At 38.5% G+C, this 22,531-nt stretch overlaps 1 protein-coding gene across 1 annotated transcript; it reads right to left on the reverse strand.

Moving 5' to 3' along the window:
* Nucleotides 1-2,876: 2,876 nt before the first annotated feature.
* Nucleotides 2,877-11,998, reverse strand: LOC136256359 (uncharacterized). The gene is made up of 3 exons (XM_066049295.1): nt 11,220-11,998; nt 10,505-10,572; nt 2,877-3,491 (listed from the first exon to the last, which is right to left on the reverse strand). Exons 1-3 carry the CDS (start codon nt 11,885-11,887, stop codon nt 2,950-2,952), a joined length of 1,278 nt encoding a protein of 425 aa, XP_065905367.1. The 5' UTR covers nt 11,888-11,998; the 3' UTR covers nt 2,877-2,949.
* Nucleotides 11,999-22,531: the final 10,533 nt, after the last annotated feature.

Consider the following 22,531-nt stretch of genomic DNA (forward strand, 5'->3'; position numbering starts at 1 on the left):
TCTAGTACACAAGTTTGCATGTCTTTATTCAGTATAACTGGACGAATGATGGACATACAGTTTAAAGACTGTAATTGTAATTGGAGAAAAATTTTATCAATTAGACCTCCTAGGTTTGAATTTGGGAGTATTTTTGATATTTAACTAACGAGGTGTATGTTTTGCAATGCATATAAAGATTGGTTAGCCTATCTGAGATAAACCTGTTTGATGGTAAAGTGTACTAAATCAAAATAAGGTGTAGCTAATATTATTATTATTTATTATTATTAGCACTTTACGGTGACCAGCACAGAAGGTCTGACAGCAACATGTGCTGCAGCCTTAGGATTACCTAACCTAATTTCAAGGACTTAAGCTTATTGACTTGACATAGTGACTGACTTAATGACTGATATATTGAGGACATTAGAATTGCGACTGTTCTATTAGAGTAGTGACTGCTCTATTAGAGTATCTCGATCTTGGCACAAAATTTCAAAAAAAAGCCTCACTTTCTTTACAATGAACAGTATAACTGTAAAGTACATGTATAACTGTTGTTTTCAATTTGCCTATTGGTTTTCTATATTTCTGAATACAGTGTGAATGCATGATTCTAGTTTCTGGTATCAATATAGTACTGTGAGCCCAAGGGGGGAAAGAGAAGGGCCGGGGGGGGGGGATAGCACCCCGGCCCCCTCTCAGATCCGCCTATGATGGTAGGATTCCTAGGGATCTTGGTCCAAATCAAGGTCTGGTGGCTATGAGCATGGTACATGCATGAGAGGCTTAGGAGATCTGGTTGATCTTGTGGTCTCAAGTATGGATTCAAGACTAGCAGTCAAAGACTCAGCAAGCCCTTTAATTTGTACAACAGAAAATTTTCAACTCACTGCTGGCATTAGTCCACTGCAGTATTAATGAATCCATGTACTTTATTGATGTTCCCAGAATATAGCCTATGGCCCAGTCTGCCAGAATGTTTGCTCCTCACACACTGCACAAAATTCCTTAAGTTTTTGACTGAGTTAATTCGGCTGGCTCTTTCTTGTCACCATTGCCTTCCTACTTGCTTTCTTTGTAATATACATTCAGTGTGCTGATTTATGATTGATACGCCGGCCCCAGACTGTATTCTAAAGTCAAAGTAAGCATAAACAACTCACATACTATTAGCCTTAGTGAAAACAAGCAATGCATTAACTGCCCTTCATGATAAATCCGGAGATAAACATCACTGAGACAGCTAATTCATTACTAATGACAACCAACAAGAACCCACAATCAGTCCTTTAATTGTTTCTATCTTTCTTGAGGGTATGTTTAATCACCCGCTGAAGGTCTGATCCATCGATAACTTGTAAGGGCAATTTCAGCAATGGTAAGCTGCAGGTTTCAATGTGAGAAAGCGTTCCAATCCGTAGTTTAGTCCATCATTCCATTCTATAGAATAGACCCCACCAACATTTGTAGTTAGCTATTTGGTGTAATACAATCGGCAATTTTTCAGTGACATCTGCAGACACACCACTGGACAATAAATCCATGGAATTCCCATGATCCTCATGAAATACCCATGAAAGTTGCGCTTGGTAGTTTTTATGGGTAATGAAATACCCATGAAATGCATAGAGCAAAATAATGTACATATGAACAACCCATGAACGAGTGAGTTCCCATGGGTTTGGATGTATGCACAACCCATGAAAAGCCTGTGAAATCAAACCTATGAAAAAATTGTGGAAAGCCAATGAATATTATTCATAGGTTTTCAACAAGTTTTTCATGGCTGTGATTTCACAGATTTTCATGGTATACAAACCCATGAAAACTCACTCGTTCATGGGTACATTATTTTACTCCAACATTTCATTGGTATTTCATTACCCATGAAAAAAAACCAACTGCAACTTTCATGGGTATTTCATAGGATCGTGGGAATTTCATGGTAATAGCACGGATTATTCACTGTGAAAAAAGAGGGATATAAGATGGTATTTCTAGTGAATACAAAAAAAGCTTGGTATAACCTGTATTATACTAACAATCTCATGTAAGACTTCAGTTAATGTGTTAAATATACTGAAACCATATATGCGATGGTATAGTGTGGTATTATATCAGATATAAGCTATTTGAGGTAATGTGGTAAATAAACTGAAACCATATATGCAATAGTATAGTATGGATTATACTAAAATATAAAATGAGTATAATACAGGATTTATATTAAGGCTTATTTGTATTCAATAAGCCACTGGAAATACCATATTATATCCCACTTTTTGTACTGTGATTGTCCAGTAGCAATAATTTTAGGAACCCCCCTTCTCCGCCGCCCCTATTGCTATGCAACTGATCAGTGAAAAGGGGGGGGGGGGGGGGGGGGTCAAATGTGATGTTATTGTGTGGGACTAAGGAAACAAGTCTTTTTGGGAGGCGGTTAAGGGGTGTATATAGGTATCCCCCAAGAAAAATCAGATTGCTGCATGTTGTATTAGGGTGACTGCTCTATTAGGGTATCTCTACCTTGAGGCACCGGACGGTTGGATTAGTCCATTAATAAAGTCTGTGAGTGAATTTATTTCCATCCCATTGTCTATCATATTTAACAAATCCATTAAGCAGTAACCTGACTGGAAAAATACACTGGTGACACCCTATTCATAAGAAATGCATGTGCTAGAAACTTAGTCTTCAACTATCGTCCAGTCTGTCTTTCAGCAGCTAAACTTGAAGATTAACAATGTTGATGTTATTTTGGAAGACTACAGATTTTCAGTCTCTTGTCATACTGTATGTAGATCTTCTTGGGGTAGCTAATGAAACACTCGGTCTGCCTAGATGGTACATGATATGACATAACACTTGTATAGCTTAGCTAAATTACCATGTTGAAAAAATTATAAAATTTATAATGCCATTTCAACACACACAAAAATACACAATGCAGTAAAAACAACATTGTTAAGAAAGGTCGCACTCCAGTTTCTCCAGTTTGCTGCGCCATTCTTGTTCAGTGTGAAACACTCCACATAGAACACGAAAACCAGAAGTTAACTGTTCACGAGCATGTAGTAATCTTTTGTTATTGAACAATAACATTCTACCGGGGCGCAAGTCAAACTTGTTGTGAAATTGGTCACTGTACATGAGTTGGTGTAAACAACGTGTAGCTTCATACATCTTTTCCATTGCCTCATCAGCATCACAAGATAGCACCTCCTTAGCTTGGTAGAGCGACTCCTCATCCAGTGGCTGACGATCGTAATTGTTAATGTGTATATCTTTTACATCACCATCACTGTTGACACCAAAAGTGTATCGACGCATTTTGTAGTTGGCTTTGTCACTGAAGGTTAGGTGGTAGCGGAAAGAGACATTAGTTAGCAGAGAAAAATACTCAGGGAAATGCTGTCTCATGTGATTGCCCAGTTTGAAGCCATCAACCAAAATACTTCTAGCTCCTTTGGCATCCTTATACACTATCACATGCATAAGACTTGTGCCTGTATGAATAAAAACAACATTACATTAATTTTTGGTCTGTACAATATTATACAGCAAAACATTTGAGGGGAAAGTTTCTGATTTGCTGGTGGTCTCTTCATAAAAAAAAAATTGTTCAATGTTTAGCTTCATGACAAGTTTAAGAGTACACTGTAGTATATTTAGTAACTATTATGATGTAATGGTAATGTGCATTAACAAGTCCGTAGCCAGGGGGTGGGGGGGGGGGGTTCAGGGGGCTCTGAAGAACCGACCTCTTGGAGAAAAGGTCCACAATGTTAGTATATAAGTCCAACTTCTCAGTAGCAAAAGTCCATTGGCTAAGTTTACAAAATACCACTAATAAGAAGCAATATCAAGCTAAATTAAGTGCCCCGAGTAGCTCATTCAGTGCTTGTATTGCAATGCAAGATCGAGATACTCTAATAGAGCAGTCAACCACTCTAATAGAACAATCACAATTACATTTTCTTTTAAAAGCTGTATGTAACTATTTAAAGCATTATCGAGTTGTCTAAACTATTAAAATTAATTTGGTGAGCAAGTCCCCCCATGCAGAGCCCATGAATAGCATCCATGCTTCAACTCCATGCAATGTATAAATTTCATTGTTTAAGACACTCTTTGTTCTGCTCCGCTGCCCTTGTTGATCATGACAGAATGCTCAATCTTTCCCATTATTATTCACTGTGACATTTCAATATATTATTTAGACACATGCATGTACAGACAGTAGAATTACAGTAGCAGTAGAGATATTTTCCCAGATGTCTCATAATGTAATCTGCATCATGCATGCCATATAAAAAGGTTCACTTTTCTTCAAACCTACCCAGATAAAAGTCTGGCTACGGCCCTGATTAATTAGAAATTAAAACATTCTAGAATACTGCTGACACATGTTGTAATTATTTTTGCTGTTAGTGTAATCTTGCTGTGCTGTTGTGTTGATTTATCATTGTGATTATTATCAATACCTGCTAAATATTACACTGGCGACAACAATGGCAACATCACAACTTGGCAGCACGAACACTTTCGACCCTGACACAGAAGATTGGACCATTTCTGTAGAAAGACTAGAATCCTTTTTCGTCACGAATGAGATTCAAGATGACAAGAAAGTGTCTGTTCTAGTAACCTTTCTGGGAGCGAAGGCTTATGAACATTGCTCCAGCAAAACCAGCAACCAAGAGTTACGACGACCTGAATGCAGAATCACTTGGATCTGAAACCACTGACAATAGCACAGCTTTTCAAGTTTCACCAACGAAACCAGAAGGAAGGGGAAACAATAGCCCAATATCTTGCTGAGCTGTGTAAACTATCACAACACTGTGAATTCGCAGACAAACTAGATGAAACCTTGAGAGATAGGCTATAATGTGTGGGATGCAAAATGACAGATTCAAAAGAGACTTTTAGCTGAGAAAGAATTGACCTTACAGAAAGCCATTGAATTTGCACAGGGTATGGAGGCAGCCACAAAACAGTCTAGCGAACTATGCATGCCTGGTGGAACTGTACCCGTAAGCCATGAAATTCACTTGCAAACTGCAGGGAAACCCTGTTACAGATGTAGCAATAGAGGTCATCCACAAGAGAAATGCCATTTCAGAATGCAATAACCATACAGGTCATATTGCAAAAGTGTGTAAGGCATCCCAAAAGTAAGATGATAAGAAAGTGCCAGCCTACAATCCTAAAACCAAAGTGCCAAAAACAAACAATTTTGTCAAACAACCAGAGATTGAAGAAGAATTTACAGTTAAAAAGCAGTCAGATGGTGGAATCATTGTCGAATTACTCATTGATGGAACACCAGTGAAGATGACCCTTGATACAGGCACTGCAGTTTCAGTTATCTCATCTGAAATGTGTCAAGAACTGTTACCACAATTGAAACTTTGACAGTCCAAATTGTTATTGAAGACCTATACTGGTGAGCCTCTGCCATTAGAAGGGGAAGCTAATGTAAATGTCAGTTACCAAGGGCAGCAAGTTGGTAGTTGTTGCAGGGAATGGTCCACCCCTACTGGGCCATAACTGGCTGCAGCATATCAAGTTTAACTGAAAAGAAATCCACAACTGTCGATGGACTACTCCACAAGTATCATACTCTTTTCAAGGATGAGTACAATAACAGGAGTACAGGCATGGCTTTCTGTCGAGCCTGATTCAACACCCAAGTTTTGTAGAGCAAGGGCCACACCTTATGCTCTTTGTGAAGCCATTGAGAAAGATTTGACATGCATGTCTGCAACAAATGGGTATAATTGAGAGTGTGAAATACAGTGATTGGGCTACACCAGTAGTAGCAGTACCCAAGCCAGACGGCACAGTCCGACTTTGTGGTGACTTTAAAGTAATGGTGAACCTGTTCTACAGATTGACAAATACCCAATTCCAAAGCCAAAAGACTTATTGACCATGCCCGCAGGTGGACAGAAATTCTCAAAATTCGATTTGTCTCAAGATAAACGTCTGCCATTTGGCATTGCTTTGGCACCTGCGATCTTCCAACATCAGATGGAAAAGATCCTACAAGGCATTCCTAACATTGCTTGCTATTTGGATGATGTGTTAATTACGGGCAAGAATGACACTGAACATGTGACGACACTAGAGAAAGTTTTTGAGCGTTTGTACCAATGGGGATTGCATTTGAAGAAAACCAAATGAAAGAATCTGTGCAGTACCTAGGATGTGTAGTGGATGCTCAAGGGTTACATGCTGCCCCTGATAAGATTCGAGCAATCACAGATGCTCCCAGTCCTAAAAATCAGCAGCAGTTAAGAGCTTTCTTAGGTCTTGTGAACTATTATGGAAAGTTTTTATCATCCTTGTCCACTACAACTCATCTTCTCAACCAGCTACTATGACATAATGTGAAATGGGTTTGGTCTAAATCATGTGAATCATCATTTCAGAAGCTGAAGTCTCAACTATCTGCCAAACCAATTCTAGTTCACTATGGCTCAACACTACCACTGAAGTTAGCATGTGACGCATCACCCTACGTGGTAGGCACAGTCATATCTCATGTGATGCCCTCAGGTGAAGAAAGACCAATAGCTTTTGGCTCAAGAACTTTGTCGAAAGCCGAACAAAACTATGCTCAAGTGGAAAAAGAGGCCCTGGCGATAATTTTCGTATCAAGAAATTTCGTCAATACATTTACGGTCGTAAATTTTTGCTAGTGACACCATAAGCCTCTCACCACCATCCTGAGTCGAAAAGCAGGTCTACTTGCACTTGCAGCGGTACGTCTTAAGAGATGGGCTATTATTCTATCAGCCTATAACTATGATATTGTGTTTCATCCTACCATGCAAGAGGCATGCCAACACTGATTGTCTGTCAAGACTACCTCTAGACAATATTTCATCACCAGCCAATGATGACTCTGCAAGTCTTTCAATAGTCAGCAATTGGAACCTTACCAGTGACACTGCAACAATTACGTTCAGAAACAGCGAAAGACTCCTTGTTGTCGAAAGTATTACTGTACACCAAGGATGGTCAAGTTCAATGAAGACTTGTGTCCTTTCTACAGATGAAGGATAGAAATTACCATAGAATGTGGTTGTTTAATGTGGGGTATGATGGTAATTGTTCCTTATAAGCTGCAGGGAAGAGTATTGGAAGAAATCCATACTGGACACATTGGAATTGTTAAGATGAAATCACTTGCAAGAACCCATGTATGCTAGCCTAGTGTAGACAAACAGATTGAAGAGATTGTGAACCTTGCCAAAGTCTGAGGAACAAGCCAGCGCCATCAACTCTATATCCATGGACTTGGCCATGGCAACGTTTACACGTGGACTTTGCCAGCCCATTCATGGGTAGGTCATACCTGATCATTGTTGATGCCGATTCAAAATGACCAGTAGTGATCCTTATGATGATGACCACAGCGGACAATACAATTGTAGAGCTAAGAAAGACATTTTCCACCAGGTTTCTGATTGTGTATCGTAGTACTCCAAATACTACAACAGGAGAACCACCTGCCGAATTACTTTTTCATCGTCAGATTCGCACCAGACTTAACTTGGTAACACCAAGTGTTTCTACCACCGTTGACAGTAAACAGACTGATCAGAAGAGCCACCATGACAAGAGAAGTAAGGAAAGACAGTTTGAATTGAACTAGCCTGTACTGGCTGAGAATTACAGTGGAGAGCCTAAGTGGGTTCCAGGGACCATACTGTCCAGGCTAGGTCCAATGAACTATGAAGTGTTAGTTAATGGCAAGGTTTGGAAGCGACATGTTGATCAATTGCTAAAGAGTTGTGAACTGACAAAAAGTTGATGATTTAATGGATTTTCAACTTCCATTCCCAATTGACGAATCTGGTGTTCCGTCTGACACAACTTCCAGTCAAAGTTGTTTCCCAGCAAGAATTCGTCAACCTCCTGATAGATTAACTTACGATTAAGGAGGGAGGAACTGTAGTATATATAGTAACTATTATGATGTAATAGGAATGTACATTAATTAGAAATAGAACATTCTAGAATGGTGCTGACACATGTTGTAACTGTTTCTGCTGCTGCTGTAATCTTGTTGTGCTGTTGCGTTGATTTATCATTGTGATTATTATCAATACTTGCTAAATACTACACACACAAGGAGCTTAGCACATTTAGTTTGCTTGTTTCATTTATAGACACTTTCGAGGGTTTAGTGTACAGCACCATAGAGTCTAGTCATTATGGGGTGGCTGTCATTTAACCCTTAAACCTACAGCTGATTAAAAAACACAAGCACTAAAAACGCATAGTCCAGTAAACTCATATGTATGCCTTTTAAAACAAAGTTCCATAACACAAAAACTATTAAAGCTCTTAAAACAACAAACAGCATCTTACTCACCATTAAATTTTGGTTTACATACAGTACTGCCCAAGTGCAATGTCGCACGCGCAACTTTGCTCGAGATTTTAAAAATCACTAATTAAGGGGCATGGCAACTGTTTTGCTTCTGATTCTCGTGAGCGAAACAACTACCACACTATCTCGCGAGCAAAACAGTTGCCACACCCCTTAATTAGTGAAAAACTCAAGCAAAGTTGTGTGTGTGTGAGCGAGTGCGACATTGCGCTTGGGCATGCAGTACCGTAGTTCTCATACTTTGTCACATACATCCATCCATCTGAGAGCTTCCTGCTAAACTTCCAGCTTTGAAAGAATAAAAGAATTATCACTCCATTTTCCTTCTTCACATAACGATGTACCGCAAAGTGTTATAACTCAGCCGTACTTCGTCCTATCATCTTTCTCTTGACGTTATGTTGCGCCTCACGTGATGGTAATTCAGTTGATATATTACATGATTAATTAAATGTTGGACAAGCACAATGATGATACGAATGAAGGCGAAGTACACGAAATGATTCAGCACATCATAGCAGGTGAGTTCTTCATTTTATGTTGAAAGTTTATGCACAGTTAAGTAGCATACTCTTTGCCAATTCATAAAATCTGTTTTTCTAAGAGATTGGACGAACACTTCATGAGATATGCCTGTTTGAAACCACATGCGTAAATTGGCAAAAAGTATTGTACTTAGTTTTTATCAAATCCAGTTTTCTGGATTACGCGGGGCTAAGGGTTAAAAAGTATTACAAAATCATAAACTATACCTTTAGTGTGTGAAACACACTAGCATGTGAAGGCCATAACCGCACAGGGAAATGTGAATGCTACAAGATTGAATCTGAATTCATTTGAGCATTTCAGTAGTGCATAAACAAGTGTGCTGCATTGGATCAATGGTTCGAAGGGTGCAACAAATGAATTGGCACAAGTAAAATAAGCCAATCATGTGCAAACTGGTTCACTTTGGCGATTTAATTCGTTGCACAACTGCAGAAGAGATTAAATGGCCTGCAAATAATCAAATGGCCTCAGTTGGCTAATGATTAAAGAGGTACAATAGTATCTGAACTTTAACTTCTGGGTATTGGAAACGGTGAGGAGGTAGTGCCCTCCACTCTTCATAGAAGAGATGGGAGGGACCATTGGCCCTTCTGGTTCACCCCCTCCATCTATTATTTCTCTGACCCTGAGTCTCTTGTTTGGAAAAGCATGTGCTGTCTCAAATTTATTGGAATACAAGATGTCCTGAGCTATTACATTGAATGCTGACCAGCAAATAATGTTTATTCTTGGAAAAAAGCTTTCTCACCACATGTCCATTAGCAAACATTCACAATGTAAACTATTCATCAGCTTATGCTGACCTAGCATATGTATAACAGGAACAGTCAAGTTTATTTCAGCTGCTACCTTGTAACTACACTACTTCAGCTTGAAATAATTTTACAGCAAAACCTGTTAATCAGGACAATTAGGACACCTGTGTAATCTAGACACTTGGAAATGGTCCCAAAGTATTCCTAAACATGTAAGTCACCTGGAAAATCAGGATACCTTGACAACCAGAACAGATTTGGGCAGCCATAAGGTGTCCATAACTGCACAGGTTTCACTGCACCTGTAATTTTCTGCCATATTCAAGAGTCTACATGAGAGCATAACTTTGTTTAGTTAATACTATCTGGTATTAGTCTCTGCAATGCTTGTAACCTTAAGGGTAATTACATCTGATATGCCACATATCGGTATACAGCCCTGGTGTTTCAGATTACTAAAACCTGAATATTGTGAGATATGTGACTGGGCCTGCGAAAACAGGGAAAGTGGCACAAACTACACCATGCCACTTAACACGTCATATTTAAGTATTGGAATGGTGTATTTGCATTCTGTAACTTGTATTACAGTGTTTAAAATTGCATGGCCATACCATGATTACATTAAAAGTTGAGCCGTGAAAGTTTGGAACATAAGGTAGATTTTTGCTTGTCCACAAATCCTATTTCTGCAGGCCTGGTCACATATGTTCAATGTTATATCACTAAAAAAGTTTTCCCCCTCAAATGTTTATGGCATATACTACATTTAGTGTAATAATTTCATTATCACCACACACATGCTTACCCGCTGCATCAAAGACTGGTACCAAGTCAGTATGAGGTAGAACCTTGTCTTTGTTATAAGTGATGTGGCTAATCAAGAAAATGACATGACTTAATATGACATGCATACTACACATATACTTGCAGAGTTAGCTAGTACAAGGTAAAGAATTGTATATTAACATCCTGAAGTGCATAAATATCAGGGTCCTTGGTCCCCAGTTTTTTCCTGCCCCATAATCCCTACTGTACAGCACCAGCCACTATACTGTATGATATTCAGTGTCATGAAGGGGCTATCATAGATTAGTTTCACTTACACTATATATATATATAGTTATACTGCATTTATACCAATGCAGGATCACATGTAGAAATAGTTACCTCACACACCTAATCATGTTATGCTCTACACCCCAGTAGATGAAACGATTATAGATAGCAATTTGTAGTTAAACAGCACCTGTTGAAGATCGAAATTAGTAGAAATCCTTGATGGATCAGACGTTTTAGGTGAATAATTCTTGATTTAGGTGCTTGTTATTAGAGACTTGTTTACCGTTTAGATAAGGATTTCGTGGAATGTGTGAAGTTACACCATATATGGTAAGCGTAGCCACAAAGTGTGGTATATCAGTTATATAACATAGCGTGGCACTTCTGATCTCAACCACAAGTGTGATATATAATTATAGGCATATATGAGCAATGCAAATACATGTTTAGTATTGACTTACTCAACACTCAAGTTCCCAAGCTCCACGTACCACTGCTGTCCATAGTAACTGTTTTGCATAGGACCAATCCTCTGACCCACTGCAATATTTGACTCTCGTGTTGGTGGAGTATCCAGTATAAAGCAATACCCATATTGGTAGACCTTCTGCAATAAAGCTAACATACCCTTATCATCCGCCATTACATCATGGTAGTTGACTTCTGGTGGAGGATCAGGAACTGTGTCACGATCCCAAAGTGTTATCTTCCTCTTGGGAGCTGGTGGTGGTTTAATAACACTTATATTATTGTGACAATAACTGTTGGTAAGTAGCCAGTCATGAGAGTATTGTGAACGATGTCCATCCCTCCATTCCACTTCCACAGCGTCTTTGCCTTCCACGTCTACCTTAGATGGGGTAGCGTCTTCTAAGGTGTCCAGTAGTCGCTGTTTTAACTCAGGGTGTTTACATTTCGGACAGGGACAGTTGTCACGAAGCCAGTTGAAGTGAAATTTACTCCACACGTCTTTTTCTTTGTTCCAGTTGACCAGAATCGACTTGTCTTCTTTGTTTATTCCAGACACGGTGCGGGCCACCGAAGATATCTCTTGTGACTGTAGTAAACAAGCGACTCTCAATCTGGGTAGTGCTGGAATGCGCAGCACTTTCTGTACGAAGGAAAACATTTTGACTACTCTCGCGGTAGATCGCGCAGAACTTGTCCGTACTCTGCAACTCAGTATGCAGTTGCTCTTAATTGGATAACTAGCTACTTCCGTTCAGTTTTATCTAGCGTTTCGATGGACAAAGGCGAAAGTTGCGAAATAATTGAGGGTGGGGCTTGGGTGACGCCTTACAAATGGAAACCGGAAACGGAAAATGAAAATGTACTGTATTAGACCACCTTGCTTCAAAGACAACTTTTTATTTTATTTTATTTTATTTTATTTTATTATTAACCCGGGCTTGATGGACTGCCCTTTCCTACCACCCCCAGCACAGATTGCAAGTGCTGGACAACTGAACAAAATTAAGCAGACAAATGGGATTCCACAGTCACTAAGTCCACTGACTGTGGAGTCCTGGTGTAAGGCCACTACAATGAGATAACTTGTTTCTCATCAACTTCTCATAGAGTAACACATGCGGGCGGGCGGGTTATCTCATTATTTCATTACTGCACAAACCATAGCTATAAATTGCAGGATGTATATATTTGTACAAAACCAATATAATAATCCTTTATTTTAGGTAATTGGCAGGTACACACTAAGCAATGGTGCGCACTGAGGGTAAAACTCCAAGTTCACATAAGCTTCAACTTCAGTAACAAAGCTTTCATTTCCTTTACGAGAGCTCCACCAGTCTTGGGGTCATTTACCATACCCCAGTACAGCAAAAACAGCAGCAGCAGCAGCAGCAGCAGCAGCAGCAGCAGCAGCAGCAGCAGCAGCAGCAGCAGCAGCAGCAAACATCAGCAGCAGCAGCAGCAAACATCAGCAAACATCAGCAAACATGCAGCAGCCGCGGGGTTAGCACGTGTAGGATGGTCAGTCTTATTAGGGGGGAGGGGCTGTCTTATGCACTAAAGCTACTATGACTCTTAGATATGCACATAGGGCATGCAGGTCACGGTACCAATCAGGGCCGCCCACAGGGGGGGGGGGCAACTGGGGCATTTTGCCCCGGGCCCCAGCCTGAAAGGGGCCCCAGGAGGCCCCATGAAGGGCCCCCTGAATACCTGTTTAAAAGATCGATATACTCTAATAGAGCAGTCACAGCATTCTTCAGGGGAGCAGTGTAGCAAGCTTATAGATAAGGAGATATGGTTGGTGATGGGTAGTTATTATTATTGCTAGCAGGTTATGACCTTTTTTTTTTTTTTTTTTTTTTTTTTTTTTTTTTTTTTTTTTTTTGGTCTTCACCTTACAACTTGGGTCAAGGACCCCACTTTAACTCTTTGCCCTGGGCCCCTTAATTTCTCTGGGCGGCCCTGGTACCAATGCTAGTGTATAGTCTACTGTACACTGCATGTAGTCACAGTGTTGATGCCTTGATGGTTTTTGATGCTCCAGAAAACACTCTAATCAACACAGAAGTAAAAAACACTAATAAACGGTGTCTGTATCTCAATGGGGTTGTAATTTTCCATGGAAATAGTGCTTTTCTACGTGATAAGTCCACTACCACAATACTCAAAAAAGTTATGCTGCAATCTCGTGCACTAATGAGTGCGCATGGGCAAAAGAAAACTTTGGTACGGGCGGTTGATGAGAAACAAGTTATCTCATTGTAGTGGCCTAAACACCAATGGAAGACCGTGCCCCACGAATACACTGAATTGCCGAGCGCAACAACGAAAAGCTCAGGCAACAACGCAGCCAACCCAGAACCACAGAATAACAGAATAACACATTGTAAGCATATATATATACTTATAATGGTCTGGCGCGGCCGCCCCAATTCTGATCGAAGAGGCGGCCGCGCCATAAGGTAGGGTCCGCAATGAAAAAATCGATAACCACGAAATTGTCCCCCTACTATTTCAACCTGTAGGGCATATCAAAGTATTTTTCTATGTACCAATAAAACTTATTTATCTTTCTCCATACGACGGGAATCGCGATTGTTTTGTGCTGGAAATCTTGAAAAATTGCGCGCTCTCCGGATGAAGCTTGGGTTCCTTCCCATACTTGGCATATATAGTCCAGGTCTATACCTGATTATGACCCACAGCAGAAATAAATCGATTTGCTACTGTGGATTTGGTACGGAGCTACTCCGTACAAAAAATCGGCCAAAAATCACGTATTTTTAGGTTCGGAGCAACCCAGCAATCAACAAAAGGAAAGCCCACAAACCTTCACTATACAGCAATATAGTTTGGTTATCACTTCATGCACAGCGCAAGTTTCATATGGATCTGAGCTTTCCTTCCATCAAACTAAGTGGCATGAAATTTCTTCCTAGCGCGTCTGAGACTAAAATGAGAGGCGTAGCTGCAATAATTCCAAGTTTTAGTTTCTCCAGCAAGTGATTTAGGCTTCAATATTTGTTGTGACCACCTAGTGGTATTAGTTTCCAACCAGAAATGGATCGCGTGATTATGGATTGATTTTTCGTTTGCATTATAGCTATACATGGTTAGCTATGCATAGTGGTATATTCCAGGTAAAATTTCACTAGTCTTTTTATCAACAATTGACTGAGACACCACTGATGAAGCATAGAGTTAGGCATAGTAAAACTCGGGTCCTACCAAAAATGGCAGGGTTATTTGTATGTAAGATCAAGATACTCTAATAGAGCAGTCATGCAAACAGTCTCCAGTCTCTCTACTATTCTGTTCTCTTTAGTAAGCAAGCGAAATCCATAAACAGGAAGAATTAAATATCAGGGTAAAAGTACAATTGGAAAGAAACCTCAATAGTATCAGATTACTGGTTGGGGGCACACCATAAATGAATCCACATTATGAATGCATGGCTATATCCAGAGGAATTATTTATAGACAAGATTAGGTAATAAGAATAATTATGCTGCTAGAGTTTCAATTCACTACAATAATGATTCTATATAGCTGTAGGGACATTTCAAAAAGAAAATTAATATTGGTATGAATTGGCCACCTTGCACTACTAAATGGCACAACACACACTTTCGATTAATCAGCTATATCTTCATACTAACTGTAGCTGTAAGTTTTGTACATTCAATAATTGTAATGATTTGTATAGGTATTTCTAGTATACTGCTAAGCAAAAATTCATCACACAAACTGGTGTCAAATTTTAATGGCAGAAATACCAATCTATTGTGCAAAACTGTAATTTTCCTGTTCCTTAATTATATACTCCCTGGTGGAGGCTCTGCACAGTAATAAATACAATACAATACAATACAACATATAATTATAATTTTAATGGTACAAATACAAAACTATATAATTATATTTTAAATAATTTTGCAAGCTTTTAAATTTCTGTTTTGCTTGTAGATTTAAGATTGGGTACTGGGCAGTCAGCTCAGCTGGTTTGCCCAGGGCAAATGGCACAATCAAATACATACATACATACGTACATACATACAATTTGATAATTAATTACAGTAGTGAAGGTTAAGTACATAAATAAATTCATCCAAGTTTCTTGATTCTATTATATTAATTGGCAACTCATTCCAGCCTTTAACAGTTCTAGGATAAAAACTATATTAATAGGTGTTGAGGGTTGCTTGTGGCAGAATGAAATGATTGGGGTGATGTTGCCTGGTACAAAATTGAGTTCTTTGATAATGTGAGGGGATGGAGATTGGTAGTGTATTATTAATTATTTTATAGAATAGTGTTAATCTTGATGACTGACAGCATTGTTGTAATGTAGGTATACTAAGAGAGGACAATAATGATGTAACACTATTTCTGGAGTAATCTGATAAAATCCATCGAGCAGCTCTTCTTTGCACCTTTTCTAACTTATAAATGTCAGTGTTATAATACAGATCCCAAACTGGGGCGGCATATTCCATAATTGGTCGAACTAATGTTAAATACGTTGTTCTTTTAGTATCAGATGGGCAGTTGTTCAGGTTTCGTTTAATAAAATTTAGCACTTTGGTTGCTCTGTTACTTACTGTTTGTATATGTGATGACCATGACAGTTATCGATCGCTACACCTAGATATGTATGGGACTTCTTTATTTAATAGTTATACCATGGCCACAAGGGATTTGCCTGATATATATGCCCAAGCCCGAGGGCCACTAGCCCAAGGGCGAGGGCATATATATCAGGCAAATCCAGAGTGGCCATGGTATAAGTAATATATACCACTCTGGCATGCTCACCCAATAGGTGAAGGAAGACAAACCTGCATTCACCACATTACTTTTATACAGAGGCTTGCAAAAATCGATTGTGGGTTTAAATTGTGGGCACAAAAAGAAATGATTGTGGGTTCACTGGTTGTAGTGATACCATTTTAAACCAAATAACCACTTTGTGGATGAATAAAGTTACCTAAGGTGCTAAAATAAACACTTAGACATATAGGTTGTGAATGTTTGAGGCATCTTTTCATGCAGTTGAAATGTACTCTGTAGAAAAATAATCCCCACATTGCAAAAATGATTATTTAGTGACGCTTAGTAACTGAACTATGCAATGCTGACTCACTCAATTCTTTTTACTTCACAACAATGCCCCTAACTAAATCAACATGTTTAACTCAAACCCACAATGCAAAACTTTAAGCAGCTCTAATTCAAACCCACAATGCAAAACTTTAAGTATCTCTATATAAACAATCAAAGGGAACTGATGCTTTGTAGCTGCCTCAGCATCAAAGGCAGTTGTGGTCAGGGCTATATCTAGATATTTCCCTGTGGTCAGGGCAATATGTGATATATAACCCTGTGATTTCCTTTGATCTGAGGTGTCAAAGTGGTATATATTGAGATTATGACCTGATAAGATATATGTATATTGTATGGGGTTCAGGGAACAAGTACACTTCAGCACAGCACATTTATCACCGTTTATTTTCATTTGCCATTTGTGAGTCTATTCACATATTTTATGTAAGTCTTCCTGTAACTGCTTTGAATCTTGTGATGTTGTAACAGTTTTGTAAATAACACAGTCATCAGCATACAATCAAACTGAAGATGTAATGTTTTCATTTATGTCATTAATATCATTATACAAGAAACATGAGGGGGCCTAGGACAGTACCCTGTGGTACCCCAGACTTGACAGTTGTTGTACTAGATGATGCATCAACAATTACCCTTTGATATCGTTTGGTTAGCCAGGAAGAGATCCATTGAAGAAGAGGTAGGATGTGCATGCAATTTTATGTTGATCTATAGACTGTGTATGGTAACATATTGCATGTGTGAGATGTAGACATTTACTATAGATATCCTTTTTATAATGAATCATAAGTTTAAGGACTTATGATACTTGGTATAACATGCAGTTCCAATGGCCTATGTCTTCCCACTATGGATCTATTACCTTAAATGTGACTTAAAATGTGATTTCTAAAGTACATGTAATTTTCTTCAATTACTTATAAACCTCACATAAATTCAGGAATGGCTATACACATGCATAGACAGCTCTACAAAGTGCATGTTATACGTATATTATAGAGCACTCAGTACATTGTGGCTGTTGGTATAAGTTATCCAACAGGCCTTTGGTGCGGTTTCTCACGATAAAGCCAAAAATAAGTAATACCCTTCAGCTATGGGTGAAAAACCTTAAATTTCTTGTTTGTTAAAGGCTCATATATATATAATAATAATAATATAGCACAGAGTAACTGCCTGCAGCCTGCTGTAAAAAATAAGATTGAGGACATACCTCCCTATAACTTTTAAGAAGAAATTAAGTACAAACTAGTTAAACTTATATACAACTGATGTAAATGATTTTTGTTGGCTCTAAAAATATATATAGTATGCAATACTCTTTGTCAGCTGTCTGCTTCAAATCCGTTAAAATGCCACGACTGTTTGCATGACTGCTCTATTAAAGTATCTTGATCTTACATACAAGCAACCCTGCCATTTTTGGTAGGACCCGAGTTTTACTATGCCTAACTCTATGCTTCATCAGTGGTGTCTCAGTCAAATGTTGATAAAAATACTAATGAAATTTTACTTGGATTGTACTACTACATAGCTAACCATGCATATAGCTATAATGCAAACGAAAAATCAATCCATAATCACGCGATCCATTTCTAGTTGGAAACTAATACCACTAGGTGGTCACAACATAATATTGAAGCCTAAATCACTTGCTGGAGAAACTAAAAACTTTGCAGCCACGCCTCCCATTTTAGTCTCAGACGCGCTAGGAAGAAATTTCATGCCACTTAGTTTGATGGAAGGAAAGCTCAGATCCATATGAAACTTGCGCTGTGCATGAAGTGATAACCAAACTATATTGCTGTATAGTGAAGGTTTGTGGGCTTTCCTTTTGTTGATTGCTGGGTTGCTCCGAATCTAAAAATACGTGATTTTCGGCCGATTTTCGGTAAAGAGTAACTCCGTACCAAATCCACAGTAGCAAATCGATTTATTTCTGATGTGGGTTATAATCAGGTATAGACCTGGACTATATATGCCAAGTATGGGAAGGAACCCAACTCTGTGCAAATGGATCTATTAAACAGATTTGAGGACTTGACAGACAAAGTAAATAATTTAGTTAGTTACAGTGAACAAGAGCTTGATACCGCTATGATAGTAGAAAACACTGAGCCATCTGAACAAGTGATTCATAGCAAGGAGGTAAGTTAACTGTCGAATCAATAGCATCAATGACTGCAGCGATCATATCTGAAGAAAAGGAACGGGAGAAACGGAAACTGAATCTGATTGTGCACAACCTTCCAGAATCCACATCAACGGAAGCCAGTATTAGGAAGAACGAAGATACTCAGAATGTCACATCCTTGATTAATAAATACTTTGGAGTTAATGCTCACATCAGTAATGTAACACGGATTGGTAAACAGACTGGAAGGCCCAGACTCACGAAAGTTACTTTGTCAACAAGAGAGGAAAAGTTTAAAATTCTCCGCAACAGGTTGAACTTGCGTAAGAAGGAGCACCCGACTCATGTCACTAAAGTATTTATAACACCTGACTTAACCCCACAAGAGCAAATACGGAACAAACAACTACGTGCCAGGCTAAGTGAGCTCAACAAGCAGGATAAATTGTATCGGATTAAGAATGGTAAAATAGTTCTAAGAGAAGCTTCCTAATTTAGACCAACTCCATCATATCAAGCCATATAATATCAAGATCAAAGTAGCTACCTAACAGATTTTAGCAATGCAGTGTCTCAAGCAAGTATTGTGATGAACTTGATCAGAAACTCTTGAATAATTTTGTAAGATATTAGATATATGCGTCATACTCCTTAATGGAGGTTTTGCATATTAAACTTATTAATAATAATAATAATAATAATAACCCAAGCTTCATCCGGAGAGCGCGCAATTTTTCACGATTTCCAGCACAAAACAATCGCGATTCCCGTCGTATGGAGAAAGATAAATAAGTTTTATTGGTACATAGAAAAATACTTTGATATGCCCTACAGGTGCATAGTAAGGGGACAATTTCGTGATTATCGATTTTTTCATTGCGGACCCTATATAAGGTATTGTGGCCAGGTCTCAAGGGCAGGGGCTAATCTAGGATTCAGAAGGATGGGGATGTGCTAACAGGGCATTTATAATGGGTTGAGTAACAACTGAACTGCATGGTTCAGTGATACAACTAGCTTTACAGTGTGTGAAGCACTATATATCAACATGTGCAGCACATGTTGCTGTCAGACCATAGGCGGTGGAGACGGGGGGGGGGGGGGGGCAGGCCATACCCCCCCCCCCCCCCATTTTTTGGGACACTGTTTACAAGTAAAGATCGAGATACTCTAATAGAACAGTCAGGATCTGGATACTCTAATAGAGCAGTCACAGTATTCAGAGAAGCAGTGTAGCAAATTCCTTAGCTACGTATGTGAAGTTATAAATAAGGAGATGTAATTGGTGGAGAGCTCAGCAGGCTGTGACCTTTTTTTTTTTTTTGGTCTTCAACTCACAGCTGGCCTGGCCCCCTCACTCTTTGGCCTGCTTCACCGCCCCTGTGTCAGACCTTCAGTGCTGGTCACTGTAAAGTGCTAATAATAATAATAATAATGTGGAACATGCTCTATCTATGGGGGATATCTGGGGCATAGGAAAAGTTTGCAAATTTATTCTACTGAGAATGAATTTGGTAATAATTTGGACTGAAATATGTCACTTTGTTTAAGTGACTCATAATCTTTTTTTATAATTATAAAAGTCAGTAATATTAAATAGAAGTAACATCATTATTCCCTATAATCTAATTTGTCAAAATAAAAGGGTGGCACCAAAAGGCATAGTCTGTACAAGTCTGCAAGAGTGCTTTCCTAGCTTGATGGTGAAGCAAACAGAAATTTTCAATATGGATCTTGTGGTCATTTCATCACGTACTGTACATATAGCTATTCCCCAATCATTCAGACTTCTCACCTTTAACATTCTATAAACAGAACACTATCACTAAATTATTTCTTTACATAGCACTACTAGCTACATAAGGCCAATACTTTTAAAGGAAATTTACCTCCTCCCCCCTCCCCTACTGGTCCCTAGCTACTACTCTCTGTGCTCTTGTGAAAATGCTGAAAAACTCCTTCTGATTCCTTAGCATCAAAATTACATGCAGACATATCATTAATCCAGTTAACAAACTTCTCTGTAGTTATTTCATTAGTTTTTCAGTAACAAAAAAAACTTTTCAAACTATAGTTAGTAGTGCTCAGTGACCCCAAACTCATGATCAATAAAGCACTGTTTATAGATGTTGGCATCCCTTGTTACAAAAGCCAAAAACTCAAAAAATTCCTCTTAGATCCATCTCTCTTGACCAAAATTTCTTGACTGTTCTATAGAGTAATTTAATGGAGTAACTGAGTAAGTCAGTGCAGCAGAATATTTAAACAGGATGGGGCCAAATTAATCGTGCAATCCATCAACCATGCATCCAAAAAGTATGTTATTTGATGTACCAAGAGGACTGCACTAATTGCATGCAATCTACAGGTATACTTCACAGATTAGCTAGTGACCATAACTGCGGAGGTAAAGCACATTTAAAATTGGCAAAATTTCAACACACTGAAAATATATAGTAAAATTACAATTGTTAATCCAGCTTGCTGAGCTGTTCTTGATGTTCACTATTGCATTGCACCCTACACATATAGCGTGAAAGCCACAAATAACTGCTTGTGGGTATGCGCTATTTTTTTGGTTATTAAACATCAACGTCCTACAGAATGCTTGCACTGAAATTGGTACTGTAGAAAAACTGGTGGATACAACATACAGCTTGATATATCTCCTTCATCGCCTCATCACAGTCATCAGCATTACCTCCTTGGCTTGGTAGAGTGACTCTTCATCCAGTGGATGACAATCATGTATTTGTGGCTGGCACCACGAAAAAAGAGAATGTGGTCACACTTATTATCCTACTTTTGTGATTTACAACTTTCCATGCCTTTATGTTAACACCTTGCAATTTTAATTCCTTATTAAATATTTAATTGGCAAGTTATACAGATATTCTACTGAGATGTGATGGAGTGTAGTTTGTGACCACATGCCTGGTGATTACAGCCAACATTCCTATCATGCTTTCTAAAACTCAATCTGTTATGCCTATAATATTCTCCCATATTATTTTGTTGTGTAATAATTAAGTTTGTGTCGTCTGAATAGATATATCTTTTAGTAGTTGTGACCAATTGTTTACTTAATCAGTTTGGTTGTTTGTGAAGTATACAATTAATATACTCCAATAAAACATTCATTTCAAATAGTTACTGGATTGCTCTATTACAGGACTGACTGTTCTATTAGGGTATGTCGATCACCTTCAGTGACATTTTTATGAGTAAGGATCTACAAATTGTTCAGTCTATACTATTCAGCTACCTATTGTGTTAGACTACTGACTGTTACCAGATGTGTAGTGGATAAACTACTGACTATTGTTGTCTTTACAGGTAGAAGTCCCAAACTTTGTTTGATATGTGACATTTTCACAAAAAAAGGTGTACAAGCAATCCATCACCACTTGCTTCCAGTATTAGTGGATTTAGGAAAAATTGATGAAACATAGGAATGTGTGCAGAGAACTGTGACACCCAGGAAAACATACAATTCCTGTGACACTGGTAGTGAGGCTTCATGAGTTATAAATGTCTTTAAGCACCCTGCTGGCATTAAAGTATATACTTGGACTTTAAATGCTTTGCAAATTAGATCATCTAACTGTGTGTTGGAAAACTGTGACCTGACTTCTTTTGGTTTAGCTACCACAAATTATATTCGCTGCACTTAGGTTGATAAACCAGATGTCCAATACAAACCATAGCTTCATGTCTTGTTACCAAATATATATATATGTATAATTATAATTATTATTTCATATGCTAAATTCATAGCTTATTGAGTTGGCTAGATATCATCAATTTATACAAAGTATAATATAGTAGGGTCCTACCAATTGTGACAAAGGGAGTGCTATGAATTCCTGAACTAGCTATAACATCTGATAGAAAAGCCAAAAAGTATGTAGCCAGTTTGAGTACACAATAAAGTACTCCATTCCTTCAGCCAGCCTTCAAACTATTAACCTGTAGTCACAAGTATAGCTATAATGGTGCAGTGATGTACTAATACTATCCTTCATACTCACTAGTGATTGA

Source organism: Dysidea avara, chromosome 5, assembly GCF_963678975.1.
Source record: "Dysidea avara chromosome 5, odDysAvar1.4, whole genome shotgun sequence".
Lineage (NCBI taxonomy): Eukaryota > Metazoa > Porifera > Demospongiae > Dictyoceratida > Dysideidae > Dysidea > Dysidea avara.